Here is a 17,357-nt window from a genome sequence, read left to right on the forward strand (position 1 = left end):
GCATATTGTGGAGATAGAAATCAAATCTATTTGTCTCCATCTGCCATATTCTTCCCAAAATATTCTCTCTTCTTATCCCATTGTACTATATTGCATTTATTTGACCATTTATTGTGTATCTCTTAATATTTCCCCCTTCATCATTACTAGCCTCACTCACTCTGAACTTGATAAGAGCACCCGAGCATTAATGTTTCTTATAATTATTTAATGATTACCAGAATTCGTTCAGTATGGCCAGGTCTGGTCAAAGTGAGGCAGGCGAGATGCTTTGTCAACTGCCTGGATGGAATGTCTCAAGAGGTTTCCATTTCATGATAGCATTATACTAAGCTCAAGAAGTTTAATCAGGACCCTTCACTTACTTAACTATACCTCCTTGAGAATCCTATCTATGAAAACCTTCTAGTCGTTTGTAAAAATGATTGATTAGATGAGGGAAGTAGTAGAGTTCTTTATTTCTTTAGTTGGTTTGCTCTCTTATAAGAGTCAATCCTAGTTTTCAAAATTCTTAATAAACCATTTATTCCTTCAGCTTTCTATGCCATTTGATGTTTTGTCAATATATATATATATATATATATATATACACACATATATATACCGAAAGATATTTCAAAATCTAGAAACAGAGCTTTAGAGCTTTGTAACGCTCTTTTAAAAATCAAAAGCAACTGTTATTTAAAATGTTGTACTATGCAATTTGTTTACCATTATTACTCTTAGTATTTTTAAGAAAAGTCTTCCCAATATTATTATAAATGCATCTATCAATATTTATTTTAATAACTGTTATTACATTCCATCATGTACATGCATTATACTTAAACCTAATGCTTGGTATTTAAATTGTTTCAAGATTGTATCACTGTCAATAAAGTGTGATGAATATTTCTATGCTGAAAACTTCTGTAAAAATAGAATTCCAAGAGTATTATTGCACCAAAAGGCATGGACTTAAAATCCTTGATACATGATTTCAAAATATTTTAAGGTTTGAATCAGTCTATATTCCCTCCAGCAGTGTATAAAAGTGTCAGTTTCACTGATCCTCAGCCAGTTTGGGTAATAATAATTGTAAAACTTTTTTTTTTTTTTTTTTTTTTTTTTTTGAGGCAGAGTCTCCGTCACCAGGCTGAAGTGCAGTGTTGTGATCTCAGCTCACTGCAACCTCCGCCTCCCGGGGTCAAGCTATTCTCCTGCCTCAGCCTCCCAAGTAGCTGGGACTACAGGTGTGCACCACCACACCCAGTTAATTTTTGTTATTTTTAGTAGAGGTGGGTTTTCACCAAGTTGGACAGGATGGTCTCAATCTCTTGACCTCGTGATCTACTCTCCTCAGCCTCCCAAAGTGCTGGGATTACAGGCATGAACCACCATGCCTGGCCTGTAAAACTTTTTCCTAATTTAACAGAAAGATAATAGCATTAAATTGTATCATATTTATTTGATTTCTAAGACACACACACATATATCTATATATACAAATAGATGTATAGCTTACATTTTAATTCTTCCTTCATTTGTTCATTTATTTGGTCTTGGAGATTTTGTGAAATTGTTTAAATTCTTTTTTATATTATGAAGATATCAACCTTTTGTCTGTACAGCATTTCAAATTCACATATGATTCACATGTTAATTTGGGGTAGATCATTATAGGCATATGTAGGAAACAGCTTTCAGAGGTGCCTTAACTGTAATTATGCATTTGTATTCTCATTTCCAATTTTTATTTAATGTTATTATTGATTACATTTTTTAAGATTCTGTATTTTTAAAACTATTTAATATATTTTTATATATTTGTATACAATCTTGCCATTTTCTAGGATTTCATATTTCTTTATTTCTGTTTTCTACCTTTTTTTGCCTGAATTTTTTGAGTTTTTATGCATTCTTTTCCACTTTCTTAAGGTGCTAATAAGTTCATGTATTTGAGCAAACGAGAACATTTAGAGCAATGAACTGCCTATAAGCACAGCTTTGTCCATATTACATTAACATTTTATACCCTGGGTTCCCACTATTTTTAAATAATCTATTATCAAATAAAAGATTTGTTAATAATAAATTTTAAATTATTAACACTTAACACATTATTTTTAGTCCCACTAAGTTGATTCCTCCTTTCTTTTCTTTCAGGTTGCTTCAGAGTCTTCCCTTCTATCTGATTCAATGAACCAAGTAAATGACTCTGAGGTTACAGAATTTGTATTACTTGGACTTGCACAATCCTTGGAAATGCAGTTTTTTCTTCTTCTCTTCTTCTCTTTATTCTATGTGGGAATTATCCTGGGAAACCTCTTCATCATGTTGACAGTGATCTTTGATCCTCACTTACACTCCCCCATGTATATTCTGCTGGCCAACCTATCGCTCATTGACTTGAGCCTTTCTTCTACCACAGTTCCTAGGTTGATCTATGATCTTTTTACTGATTGTAAAGTTATTTCCTTCCATAATTGTATGATACAAATGTTCTTTATCCATGTTACGGGAGGAGTTGAAATGGTGTTGCTGATAGTCATGGCATATGATAGGTACACTGCAATCTGCAAGCCGCTCCACTATCTAACTATTATGAATCCCAAAATGTGCATGCTTTTGGTAGTAGCAGCTTGGGTCATTGGGGTGATTCATGCTATGTCTCAGTTTGTTTTTGTCATAAATTTACCTTTCTGTGGCCCTACTAATGTCGGGAGCTTTTATTGTGATTTCCCTCGGGTTATTAAACTTGCATGCATGGACACTTACGGGCTAGAATTTGTGGTCACTGCCAACAGTGGATTCATATCTATGGTCACCTTCTTTTTCTTAATTGTATCATACGTCTTTATTCTGGTCACTGTCCGACGACATTCCTCAAATGATTTATCCAAAGCATTCTTCACTTTGTCAGCTCACATGACTGTAGTGGTTTTGTTTTTTGCTCCATGTATATTTCTCTATGTGTGGCCTTTCCCTACTAAGTCATTGGATAAATTTTTTGCCTTTGTGAACTTCGTTGTCACCCCTGTCTTAAATCCTGCCATCTATACTTTAAGGAACAAAGATATGAAGGTTGCAATGAGAAGGCTAAGTCAACAGATTTTAAATTCTAGGGAGATGACATAACGGATTTGGTTGATGAGAGCACAGGATAAATGCCATGGACCATAGAGACTCTTATGATCACCATGATCACTATGAAATGTGCACATTTTTAGTATTGCCTTAAAAAACTGAGAAATCGGCCAGGCACAGTGGCTCAAGCCTGTAATCCCAACACTTTGGGAGGCCAAGACGGGCAGACACAAGGTCAGGAGATCGAGACCATCCTGGCTAACCTGGTGAAACCCCGTCTCTACCAAAAAATACAAAAAACTAGCCGGGCAAGGTGGCGGGCACCTGTAGTCCCAGCTACTCGGGAGGCTGAGGCAGGAGAATGGCATAAACTCAGGAGGCGGAGCTTGCAGTGAGCTGAGATCTGGCCACTGCACTCCAGCCTGGGCGACAGAGCAAGACTCCATCTCAAAAAAAAAAAAAACTGAGAAATCTGCAAAAAGGATGTATTAATTCTAAGAATTTTATTTCAGATAAAGTTGTAACAATTTTTGTTAATCATAAAAAATAAAGTATTATATATTCCTATCTAATGCGTATACCTAAATTATTAACAGCAGTGACCATCTTTAATTTTCATGTGGTTATTTTGTATCTGTATATAAGCACATACATATATATATATATATGACCTAGGTTTATTTATCAGCATTTTTATACTGATAATAAGCATCACTGGAAATTAACTTTCTTATGGAAATTACGTGGATCCAATGGATAGAATATGGGTTTATATAAATGAGTAAATGCTAAAATAAAGGAAGAAACAATTTCTATTTCAATCGTACTTTAAGTTAGATGAATGGTAAGATCAACAGGTTGTTACAACTCTTAAGTATTATTTTCAGTTTGATTGTCAATATGTTTTGTACAATGTTATTTTAGAAATAGACTCTAGTACTCTGTATTATGCAAAATTTGTCTGTTACACTTTTTAACAACACAATCCTATTGCCCTTGAAATCTTCTTCAAAGCATTACTCGAGTCACTCCTAAAAAGCATCTACAACCTAAGAGTATTTGAAGAGATTTATTTCCTGGAGGAGAGACTCCATTGTGATCTTAAAAGAACATTTAATGTGCCTGCACTTAACTTAAGGTGCTTAGGACAAAGAAGATGATTGACATCTTTCAGGCAAAACCTGGTAAGCTTGGTGGTCCAGGAACACAACTGAGACATCACTTGAATGTATTTCTATGACTGTTTTAAGAAACATTAATTGTGGTGACTCACTCAGCTCACTTTTAACTACTGCATGGTAATTAAAGATGCAAAATAAAATAAGTTACAAGAAGTGAGGCTTTTTTATTGGTCAAAGCAATTTTTCTATATTTTCTCCACAAGTTGGTCATAAAAGTTCTAAGCATTCCTCTTTTTATAAAATCGAAGCATTATTACTTACTCTCTTGTTAACCTATCTGGATTTTAATTTTGTAACTTTGTTTTGCTGTGATTCTTTTTTTTAATATATACTTTAAGTTCTAGCACCCTTAGACTCAGTGAGATAGCAAAAATATCCAAATAGACCAAAAAATTTTTGGCAGTGTCCTCTAATTCAAGAAAATTCTGTGTGTTTTCTCTAATGGCCAAGGGAAAACTTGTGAGACTATAAAAGTTAGTCTCAGTACACAAAGTTCAGACTGGCTATTCCCAGATCTCTTCAGGTACATCTGGTCCATTCATAAAGGCTCTTAATTAGCCAAGTGGTTTACTAAAAAGAACAATTCACTATATATTATTCTCTTAAAATTTTTATGCTTCAAGGGAGTACACATAAAGGGAAATTTGTACTCCTCATTCTCTGAAATTTGCTGTAGTCTCTTCCAGTTATGAAGAAGGTAGGTGGAAACAAATATGTTAGAAGAATGAACCAAATTGTAGCATTTTATTGGCAATGAGATGATTCTATTAGTAGGAATCCATTCTGCATAATTCCATTTTGTGTTTACCTTCTGGGAAAATGAAAGGATTCTGTAGAGTTAGCTTAAATACTTAGAGGAATTAATATGAATAATGCTAGCAAGAATAACCCTTGTTATAAGTATTATGCTGGCAACAATTGTCGAGTCTTCCTCATGACTCTTCTGGGCTAATTTGTTCTTTTCTCCCCCATTTAATGGTCCTCTTCCCCATCTTTCCCTATGTCCGGTGTTTCTTGCCCACCTCCTTCCCTCCCTTTTATAATACCAGTGAAACCTGGTTTGGGGCACTTCTTTCACATAAAGGTACAAATCATACTTAGAGTTGTGAGGATTTTTAGAGTTTTTGATGGAATAAACTCATTTAAAAACAGGAAAGCTAAGGCCCAGAGATTTTTAAATGATATTCCCATGATCACACTGTGAATTTGTGCCAGAACCCAAATGCCTACTTCCATCTCACTGAGACTTATTATAAGTACACAAGGCGTTTTTCTTTAAACCTAGGTAAAATTTTTTTTTCTAAATGCACAATTCTAATGGTTGAATTCCAAGAATAATCTACAGCATGAAAGATTTTACCTTTCAACAGTGACTGGCTCTTCCTGGTTGCTACAATGAGTGCGTAAGATTCTGAAGAACTCCTTTAATGGGCCTAAACTTAATGTTCGACTTAGAATAAATACAATTCTTCTAAATTTTTTTGAATAATTTTTGAAAACTCAGAAATGAGCTTTGAAAGAATTATGGTGGTGAAGGATCCCCTCCGCAGCATAAATTCAGGAGAGAGATGTCTTAACTACATTAGCAAGAAATTCTTTTTGCTAAAGAAAAGCATTCCTGAATTCTTACTAACAACCATGATAGAAAGTATTTTGCTACAGATGAGAACCCTTGGTCAACCTCATCGTTGGCATATTTCATGTGGAGATATAATTTCAAGTTTGTCCTTGTCAATCAATGAGATGAATTAATTTTATATCAACACATATCTAAGGTCTATTCTAAACTGCACACTTTGATTCAAAAGAAACAGTTCAACCAATCAGTCAGGACAGAAATTATCTCACAATAAAAATCCTATCATTTGTACTGTCAATGATTAGTATAGATTATATTTACTACTGTGCTAAGCAGAAGCGAACTGAAGTGAATGTTGACGATTTATTCCACTATTAGACTTCTCTTTATTCTTAAAAATATTTAGAATCACTAAATTTTTATAGGACTTTAAAAACAGTAATATGCTGCTTGCGTGTGTAAGACTAAGACGTGGGATTCAGAGTAGTAAAGAGAAAAGCGGAATTTCCAAGCACTATGAATTACTGTGATTTAAAAAACAGCAAAAAACAAATAACAGTATTCCTCCAAAAAAGATGCCAAGTGTAAACTCTATACCTTCACATCTCCCATGGAATGTTAGTCATCAACTTCCACTTCTCTCTTCTGCATCTTACTTGCCCATTAACTCTTATACCTAATCTAAAGATTGTTAATATGGCTATACCTCACCTTCAGGATACTTTTATTTGTTTCTTCTCTTCACTGCAAAACTTCTTGAAACAGTACTTATTTTCTCTCCTCCATACACAATTGAAATGGCTTTCAACTCATGCCCAGAAGTCAGTGTTCAGTCTCTCACCTAGCAAACAGCAACTTACAAAGATGCCCCAACAATACCTCCTCGTGTCTAGACAGTTATCATTATCCTTTACCTTTTTCTGTATTTATTTCTGCTTCTAAAAGGGATCTCTATCTAAAATATTGTTCTACTAGTGCTTGTGATAATTATTATCAGAGTTAAAGCCATCACAATGTTCCCAATTACTTAGACTAAAGACACTGGAATAACTTTTTTTGTTTTCCACATCTTGCTGAAAAAATATTTTGTTATCATTACCTTAATAATGGCTATTACATATTGACCATTACTATTTGCTAGAAAATTTATATACCTGGTCATATCCAGTCCTCACAGAACTTCCATAAAGTTGTGCTATTATCACCTGTCTTTTCTGGATGTGGCCACAAGACTCAACTCACTTAAGTAACTTGTCTAAGGTCATTCAGATACATAGTAGATATACCCAGGATTTGAACACAAGTCTCCTGGCACACAAGCTCACATCTTAACCACTTTAATATGTTGCTCGATGGGATCTTACAGGTCTTCATTCACCCCTTTCCTGCTCACACAACCACAACCTGCAGTTATTACCTATTGTTAGGCTTAAAATAATTACTTGGCTTCATTCCCAAGCTCCTTCCTTTCCAATTCACATAGAGTCCAGAGCTAAATTAAACAATCATTCAAAATTCTTCAGTAGTTCTTGTCTCTATAATAAAACAGAAATCCTTTAGAAAGCATTCCAAAATATCTTACCAATTTTATCTCCTATGAAACTCCTTCACACTTTCTCTCATTTAAACTTTATTGCATTTTCCTTTTTCTCACTTCACTTTTGAATTCCCTATTCTTTTATCCTCTCTTAATTTTTAAGTGTCATATTTATGATATTATTTTTTCTTTTTTCTATTTTTTATCTTTCATTTCATTTTGGCCTATCTTTTTCTCTTAAGAACTTTAATATCACCAAATAACATGTGTGCTACAAACTGTTTTGTAGTTCAAAGAAAAAGGAGATAAACATAGGGTTGTGGCATAGACTTAATCTGGCAGAGAGACAAGCATAAATAATGGTATTTTATATTAGGGATAAACCTAACATTAATGGAGACACTGAGAAGATCAAGGTAACTGAATTATAAGGCATAGCCAGGGAAGTAGTGTGAGATACAATTATGATCTTTGGTTGTTGAATTCTGAATGTCTTTAAGTAATCAAGTATAGAAAGTCACTGTTTAAGAGTGAGCAGAATGAAACAAAATGAGGCTTTGAATTTGAATATAATAATTCTGACTTCCTTCTCATTCTCTTCTTCAAGGTAACTGAAGCGGCTATTTCCTGGAATGAATCAACGAGTGAAACAAATACTTCCATAGTGACTGAATTCATTTTTCTGGGTCTCTCTGATTCTCAGGAACTCCAGATCTTCCTATTTGTGTTGTTTTTTGTATTCTATGGAGGAATTGTGTTTGGAAACCTTCTTATTGTCATAACAGTGGTATCTGACTCCCACCTTCACTCTCCCATGTACTTTCTGCTAGCCAACCTCTCAGTCATTGATCTGTCTCTGTCTTCAGTCACAGCCCCCAAGATGATTACTGACTTTTTCAGCCAGCGCAAAGCCATCTCTTTCAAGGGCTGCCTTGTTCAGATATTTCTCCTTCACTTCTTTGGTGGGAGTGAGATGGTAATCCTCATAGTCATGAGCTTTGACAGATATGTAGCAATAGGCAGACCCCTGCACTACACTACAATTATGTGTGGCAATGCATGTGTCGGCATTATGGCTGTTGCATGGGGAATTGGCTTTCTCCATTCAGTGAGCCAGTTGGCCTTTGCCGTTCACTTACCTTTCTGTGGTCCCAATGAGGTCGATAGCTTTCATTGTGACCTTCCTAGGGTAATCAAACTTGCCTGTACAGATACCTACAAGCTAGATATTATGGTCATTGCTAACAGTGGTGTGCTCACCGTGTGTTCTTTTGTTCTTCTAATCGTCTCATACATTATCATCCTAATGACCATCCAACGTCGCCCTTCAGATAGGTCATCCAAAGCTCTGTCCACTTTGACTGCTCACATCACAGTAGTTCTTTTGTTCTTTGGACCGTGTGTCTTTATTTACGCCTGGCCATTCCCCATCAAGTCATTAGATAAATTCCTTGCTGTATTTTACTCTGTGATCACCCCTCTCTTGAACCCAATTATATACACACTGAGGAACAAAGACATGAAGACTGCAATAAGATGGCTGAGAAAATGGGATGTGCATTCTAGTGTAAAGTCTTAAATCTTATATAACTGTGAGATTAATCTCAGATAATGACATAAAATATAGTGAAATTGGTAAGTTATTTAGTAAAAGCTCATGAAAATTGTGCCTTCCATTCCCATATAATTTAGTAATCGTCTAGGAACTTTCACATACATTGCCTCAATTTATCTTTCAACAACTTGTGTGTTATATTTTGGAATATACAAAGTTATCATGCTTTCAAAATATTATTTTGTTAATTCTTAGAACAAAGAAAGGCATAAACATATTAGTATTTGTGTACACCTGTACCTTCCTGTGTGTTTAGTAGAAGTTTAGTAGAAGAAAGGAGAGAAAATACAGCCTAGCTTATAAATATTTTACTATTTTTATTTGGTCCATTTTGTGAAAAACATAAAAAAAGAACTGTCACATGCTTAATTTAAAAAATATATGCTTAGTGGTAAGGAGATATTATGTCAACTTTTAAGAGGTTTGAAAAACAAATGCCTCCCATTATAAGCGTTCATACTTCACCCTCCCACCACTGTAACAACCCACAATCCAGAAGGGCATTATCAGGAGTGACTGGAAGAGTAATTTTGCCAATGTGAAATGTGCCTTCTAGGTATTTGACATCTGTGGTATAACTGCTCATAAGCAGTAGAAAGAATTTAGAGGGATCCAGTCTCTCATCATGTGGCACAAATTACATTACTTGGGGCCGGGCACAGTAGCTCACACCTGTAATCCCAGCACTTTGGGAGGCTAAGGCGGGCAGATCACGAGGTCAGGAGACCGAGACCATCCTGGCTAACATGGTGAAACCCCGTCTCTACTAAAACTACAAAAAATTAGCCGGGCGTGGTGGCAGCCTCCTCTAATCCCAGCTACTCAGGAGGCTGAGGCAGGAGAATGGCGTGAACCCAGGAGGCGGAGCCTGCAGTGAGCCAAGATCATGCCACAGCACTCCAGCCTGGGCAACAGAGTGAGACTCTGTCTCAAAAAAAAAAAAAAAAGTATATTACTTGGATCCATCTATGTCATTTTCCATGGTTAATGTTTAAAAGCACAGGCTTTAAAGTAAAAAAAAAAAAAGCTGAATTCAACTCTACTGACTCTTATTAATCACGATTTTGGACACATTACTTAGTTTTCATAAGTTTTAGTTTCTACATTTATAAACAGGAGATAATACCTATTATGCATGGTTATTATGAAGGAAAATTACAAAATAGATATAAATCAAATAGCCCACTTTGAGGCATATTAAGCATTAATAAACATTAGATACTATTAAAATCCTATATATCAACAAAGCCAAAAGTTTCAACCTTGATTTTTTTCCCAGCATTCTTAAGAAATATGACACATTCCAATCTTAACAGATGCTCATTTAGGATACTGTAGTTGTAAGTGGAAGTGTGTATATTTGTGTGCAAGTATGTACTCATACTTCCACCTTACCGCCCTAGAAAGGCATGCCGAAAATTTAAGATAGAAGTAAAGGAAAATATAAATTGAAAAAAAAAATCGTTAACAAATGATTCTAACAAATATCCTCTCTTTCCAGGGAGAATCACTGAGTCAGAATAAAATTGAACATTAAATATTCTAAGAAAAAAGAATCCAGTTTGTCAAAATGTGACTTGAATGATTAGATAAGGAGAGTCAGATGATAAGAGGGTTAAAATTATGTTTATCTTAGGAAAAGTAGAATAGAAAATTCATAAGCAGATTAAAAACACATAATAAAAGTAGTAAATAATAATGACAGTATCTCAAATCAGTGCAGGGGGGAAAGACCTACTAATGTGATGGTGGGATAATTGGATAGCAATATGGGAAAAAATATATTTAATCTATTTGTTACACCAAATGCCAGGACAATCTCTAAGTAAATTCAAGACATAACTCTTTTTTCAAAAAACTCTACAAACATTAGAAGAAAACAAGTTAATGTTTTTATAATCTATGAATATGATAAAGATGGATAACATTGACTATCAAATTAATTTTTAATGCATAATTATCAGAAAAGTTAAAAGATAAGTGAGAAGAAACTACTTATAACTCACATATTAAAGTAGTAGTTCTAATACATATGGAACTTCTAAAAAAAACCCAAAGTATTAATAGGAAAATGGGCAAAAGAGATAAACTTACAGTTCATACATAAGGAGAGTCAGTCTTTTTTTTTCTTGTTTTTTACAGTTGTAGGCAAAAAACTTTTATTTTGCATTTATTTGTAAAATTCACCCCAATTTATTCATAATTCATTTAACTACTAAGTCCATTAATATGTACAATGCCATGGGAAAAACCAATATATTCAGAATTTCTCTTGAAATTTGAACAGAAGTTATGGGCACCCCTCCCCTGGGAAAGAGGCAGGCAAAAAAGTTTTGAATCTATGCAGTAAAATATGTTACTTATATGAATACACACACACACACATATACACACATACATACATATTATCTGAATTCGGTCTGGTCTTTTTTTTTTTTTTTTTTTTAATACTTTAAGTTCTGGGATACATGGGCAGAATGTGCAGGTTTGTTACACAGGTATACATGTGCCATGGTGGTTTGCTGCGCCCATCAACTCGTCACCGACATTAGGTATTTCTCCTAATGCTATCCCTCCCCTTGCCTCCCACCCCCCAACAGGCCCTGGTGTGTGATGTTCCCCTCCCTGTGCCCATATGTTCTCATTGGTCAATTCCCACTTATGAGTAAGAACATGTGGTGTTTGGTTTTCTGTTCTTGTGTTAGTTTGCTGAGAATGATGGTTTCCAGCTTCATCTATGTCCCTGCAAAGGACATGAACTCATTCTTTATGGCTGCAAGAAATGCAAATCAAACTCACAATGAGATACCATCTAGCACCAGTTAGAATGGCAATCTTTAAAAAGGAAACAATAGATGTTGGAGAGGATGTGGAGAAATAGAAATGCTTTTACACTGTTGGTGGGAGTGTACATTAGTTTGACCATTGTGGAAGACATTGTGGTGTTTCCTCAAGGATCTAGAACTAGAAATACCATTTGACTCAGAAATCATATTACTGGGTATATACCCAAATGATTATAAGTCATTCTACTATAAAGACACATGCACGTGTATGTTTATCGTAGCACTATTCACAATAGGAAAGACTTGGAACCAACCCAAATGCCCATCAATGTTAGACTAGATAAAATATGGCACATAGACCTGATCTTAAAATCAAGCACAGAGATTGTTACTTTTATGTCTGTTCCTAATTAATAACCATTCAGTTATACCACGTCTTAGCTTCTGGCCTACAATGACCATATTTGGGGTTTTTCTTTCAAATTTCATTATAGGTTCAGAGGGTACACGTGCAGGTTTGAGACAAAGGTATACTGCATGATTCTAAGGTTTGGAGTACAAATGATTCCACCTGCCAGGTAGCAAGAATAATACCCAAAAGGGAGTTTTTCAACTCTTTTCCCTCTTCCTCCATCCTCCCTCTGGTAGTCTATGGTGTCTATTGTTCTCATCTTTATGTCCCTCTGTACTCGATGTTTAGCTCCCCCTTGTGGGTGAGAATATGTGGTATTTGCTTTTCTGTTTCAGTGTTATTTCACTTAGGATAATGGCCTCCAGCCGCATTCATGCTGCTGCAAAGGATATGACTTTCTTCTTACTGCATATATTTTGTGGTGGATATGTACCACATTTACTTTATCTAGTCCAAAGTTGATGGGCACCCAGGTGGATTCCATGTCTTTGCTATTGTGAATAGCACTGTAACAACCCCACAAGCGCATGGGTCTTTTTGGTAAAACAATGTATTTTCCTTTGGGCATATATGCAGTAATGGAATTGCTGGATTGAGTGGTAGTTTAACTCTTAGTTCTTTGAGAAATCCCCAGAATGTTCTCCACAGTGGCTGGACTAAGTGGCATCCCCACCAGCAGTGTAGAAGTGTTTCCCATTCTCTGTAGCCTCACCAGCATCTGTTAAACAATCTTTAAATATATGAAAAAAGGTTCAAGTCTCTCAGATTAAGAGACATGCAAAGTAAAATGATACTTAAATATCAATTCTAACCTATAAAATATCAAATATCTGACCTCAATATTTAATAATACAACCTGTTGATGAAACTGTAGAGAGAAGCACTCTTCTGTATTGTTGGTGAGAGTACAAAATGGTACAACCTCTTGGCAATATCTACAAAAATTTACACATTACTGACTTTTGGTCTAGCAATGCTACTTCTATTCAAAAGATATATTGGCAAAAATACAAAATAATGGATGCACAAGTCTATCCATTGAAGCATTTTTTTAATAGTAAAGAATGGAAAGTAGGCTGGGCGTGGTGGCTCATGCCTGTAATCCCAGCACTTGGGAGGCTGAGGTGGGCAGATCACTTGAGGCCAGGAATTCAAGACCAGCCTGGCTAACATGGTGAAACCCCATCTCTACCAAAAAAACAAAAATTAGCCGGGCGTGGTGGTGCACACTTGTAATTTCAGCTACTTAAGAAGCTGAGGTGCGAGGATCACTTGAATCTGGGAGACAGAGGTTTCAGTGAGCCCAGATCACACCTCTGCACTCCTGCACTCCAGCCAGGGCAACAGAGTAAGACTCCATCTCAAAAAGAAAAAAAAGGAAAATAACCAAATGACAATTAGTAAGTACTACTTGCATGACTTGTACACAAAAGAGTATTAAGCAGCTATAAAATGAGTGAGAAACATCTCCAATTACAACTCTAAAGTAATCTACAAGGTATATCTTAACTGAAAAAAACCAAAAAATTGACACCAGAATGCTATTTTTATGTTAAGACAGGGATATATACATTGGATTTACATGCATATATAACTCATAAGTATACATTTTGTAAATATTTAAATAAGCATACTTAAAATGGCAAAAACATGATACATATATAATTTTTTCATGGCAGAAGGAGGAAACGGCAAGGCATGGGGATAAAAGCTATGCTTTTCTGAATACATCTTATTTTATATTTTTGATTTTGAAATCATGTAACTGTTTTATGTAATTTAAAAATGTAATTAATAGAAAAAAATTACACCTGCTAAAAATCAAGAGCTTGCATTTTAATTAAGTTATATAACATCAGAGAAAAGAATTGTTTCATGGGACGCTAACATACAGTCAAATTCATTTGGAACCCAGTGAATTAATGGGCCTAAGATAACCAACAGAAGCTAAAATGATGAGTAACTGTTTCAAAAGAAAATCTACATGAAATGAATCAGCTGAAAATACCTCAACCTACTGATAAAGTTTTATATCACATGAAGTGAATACACATAAAGTATAATACAAAGCACACAGAACCAACTAGAAATGAGCCTAAATGGTAAAGGATCTCTATTTTATGACAATATACAGGAAATATGTGGAAGGGAGAAACATGCAAGAACACTATAGGATTTAATAAGATAATCACAAGGTATGGAAAATTCAACAGGATGAATATCCTGGATTATTCAGCAAATACACAGAGCGAGAAAGCAGGAGGAAGGAATTCATACAGGTTTTTAAAAACTAAAAAGATATATTAACCAATGCAACTTTGAAACTTCTTTAGATCCTGATTCAAATAATTCAAATAGAACAAACGTAAGAAATGTATTTGAAACTATTAAAATAATTTACAGAATGACTAGGTATTTGATTATATCAAATATAGACAATAATAACCTTGAATGGACATGGATTAAATATCCACTTAGGGGCTGGGTGTAGTGGCTCATGACTATAATCCCAGCACTTTTTTTTTTTTGAGACAGAGTCTCGCACTTTCACCCAGGCTGGAGTGCAGTGGCGCAATCTCGGCTCACTGCGACCTTCACCTCCCGGGTTCATGCCATTCTCCTGCCTCAGCCTCCCCAGTAGCTGGGACTACAGGCGCCTACCATCATACGCAGCTAATTTTTTGTATTTTTAGTAGAGATGGGGTTTCACCATTTTAACTAGGATGGTCTCGATCTCCTGATCTCATGATCCGCCCACCTGGGCCTCCCGAAGTGCTAGGATTACAGGCGTGAGCCACTGCGCCCGGCCAATCCCAGCACTTTGGGAGGCCAAGGCAGAAGGATTGCTTGAGGTCAGAGGTTCAAGTCCAGCCTGGTCAACACAATGAGACCCTATCTCTACAAAAAACAAATAAAAATAAAAAATTAAATTAAACTAATTTTTAAAAAATATATATTTCTTCTAAATTCTCCATCTGAAAGATATAGAATGACTTAATGAATTTTAACTATGACCTGACTATGTGCTGCCATGAACAAACGCACTTTGCCTGTAAAAACACATATTAACTAAAAGTAAAGAGATGGAAAAAGATATTCCATGAACAGAAACCAAAATGAGTAGGAATAACTATACTTATGTCAGACAAAACAGACTTTAAGTCAAAACTAGTTTTAGAAAAAAGACAAAATCAGTTATTATACAAAGATAAAGGAATCAATCCAGAAAGAGAATATAGCAATTTTAAATATATATGCAGCCAACACTAGAGCAGCCAGATTCATCAAGTAAATATTACTAGATCAAAACAGAGAGATAGACTCAAATATAATAATAGTGAAGGATTTCAACACCCCACTTTCAGCATTAAACAGATCATCTAATAAGAAAATAAATCTCACAGCCCTTGCCTTGGAGAGTCCATAAGGACCAAGGGTTGGTCTGAACCCCCAGCAGAGAGCACCTGCCTCACGGAAAGGTGGCTGCATTTTTCTTCATGCAGTTTTCAGTCCTCACTTCTCCTCACCAAGCAGGGCCACCTGGCCTGGGACTCCTGTACAACTACCCTGTCCCCACCTGATCACTTCAATAAGAAGTAGCCCAGCATTTCTCCAAGGAGGAAATACCAGAGTCAATTCACAACCCCTAGTGGTACCACCATAACAGCCCTTGGGCTGGGGAAGCTCGAGTCTAGTCACTGCGATGGCACCTTTGGCACACCACAAACACCATACAGGGAGGAGTCCAGCCCCCTCCCCTGGGAACTCCCACCACCCACTCCACCAGGCACGGCCCCCAGCTCATAACTGCAGATCAGTTGCCCCACTGACAGCTGAGCTTACCTACCAGCAGTGGCCCAGACTTTCCGTGGGGAGAGGCTCCCAGAGGCAAATGGCAGCCTCTCTGTCCCTGTCACAGCAGCAGTTCTATCCCTGCTGTCCTCAGTCTCGGAAAGAAACAGAGCACCTGAAGGCTACACCTGAACTTACAGCATGCCACCATTCCCATATGGAGAGCAGAACAGTTTCTCCTCCCAGTAAGCCCTAAACCCCGATTCCCAACAAGCAGAGCCCTAACCTCACACCAGCAGTACAGCTGCCCCACTCCACAAGCTGAACATTCCCAGTAATAGCAGCTCCACCTGGAGATGGAGCCTCCAGGGTCAACCAAAAGTCCCTCTACCACTGCCTCTACGGTGGTACTATCCCTGCTACCCTTGAACTAACAAAGGAGCAAAGACCCCCAGTGCTTTAACCACACCTCCAACAAGTTGCAGTCAACAACAAATAAGAAGCCAGTCTGTCTCCCATGGATCCTACCCACACCCGCTGCTGTTCACCATAGATGATAGAGTCAACAGTGTGAAAACGACCATACTGCCAAAAGCAACCTACAAATTCAATGCAATTCCCAACAAAACACCACCATCCTTCTTCACAGTACTAGAAAAAACAATGCTAAAATTCACATGAACCAAAAAAGAGCACACATAGCCAAAGCAAGACTAAGCAAAAGGAACACATCTAGAGACATCACATTACTTGACTTCAAACTATACTATAAGGCCATAGTCACCAAAACAGCATGGTACTGGTATAAAAATAGGCACATAGACCAATGGAATAGAATAGAGAACCCAGAACTAAAGCCAAATACTTACAGTCAACTGATCTTTGACAAAGCAAGCAAAAACATGAAGTGGGGAAAAGACACCCTATTCAACAAATGGTGCTGATATAATTGGCAAGCCAAGGGTAGAATAATGCAACTGGATCCTCCTCTCTCATCTTATTAAAAAATCAACTCAAGATGGATCACAGACTTAAATCTAAGACCTGAAACCATAAAAATTCTAGAAGATAACATTGTAAAAACTCTTCTAGACATTGGCTTAGGCAAAGACTTCACAATCAAGAACCCAAAAGCAAACAAAGACAGATAGGTGGGACTTAATTAAGCTGAAAAGCTTCTGCACAGCAAAAGAAATAATCAGAATAAACAGACAATCCACAGAGTGAGAGAAAATCTTCACAAACTACGAATCCAGCAGAGTACTAATATCCAGAATCTACAAAGAATTCATACAAATCAGCAAGAGAAAAAAAAAAACAAACAATCCTATCAAAAAGTGGGCTAAGGACATGAATAGACAATTCTCAAAAGAAGATATACAGATGCCC

The 17,357-nt window shown here is 36.3% G+C and overlaps 1 protein-coding gene across 1 annotated transcript; it reads left to right on the forward strand.

The window, feature by feature from the left end:
* The first annotated feature begins 5,255 nt into the window (after positions 1 to 5,255).
* LOC117071432 (olfactory receptor 4F17) lies at positions 5,256 to 9,127 on the forward strand. Its single transcript, XM_033191396.1, has 2 exons — positions 5,256 to 5,331; positions 7,971 to 9,127. Exon 2 carries the CDS (start codon positions 8,178 to 8,180, stop codon positions 8,940 to 8,942), a length of 765 nt encoding a protein of 254 aa, XP_033047287.1. The 5' UTR covers positions 5,256 to 5,331; positions 7,971 to 8,177; the 3' UTR covers positions 8,943 to 9,127.
* Positions 9,128 to 17,357: the final 8,230 nt, after the last annotated feature.

The sequence above is a fragment of the Trachypithecus francoisi genome, unplaced genomic scaffold (assembly GCF_009764315.1).
Source record: "Trachypithecus francoisi isolate TF-2019V2 unplaced genomic scaffold, Tfra_2.0 Lachesis_group3, whole genome shotgun sequence".
Taxonomy (NCBI): Eukaryota; Metazoa; Chordata; class Mammalia; order Primates; family Cercopithecidae; genus Trachypithecus; species Trachypithecus francoisi.

Coding starts and splice junctions, on each gene's coding strand:
- LOC117071432 (XM_033191396.1), top strand. CDS start 8,178: ATGTACTTTCTGCTAGCCAACCTCTCAGTCATTGATCTGTCTCTGTCT.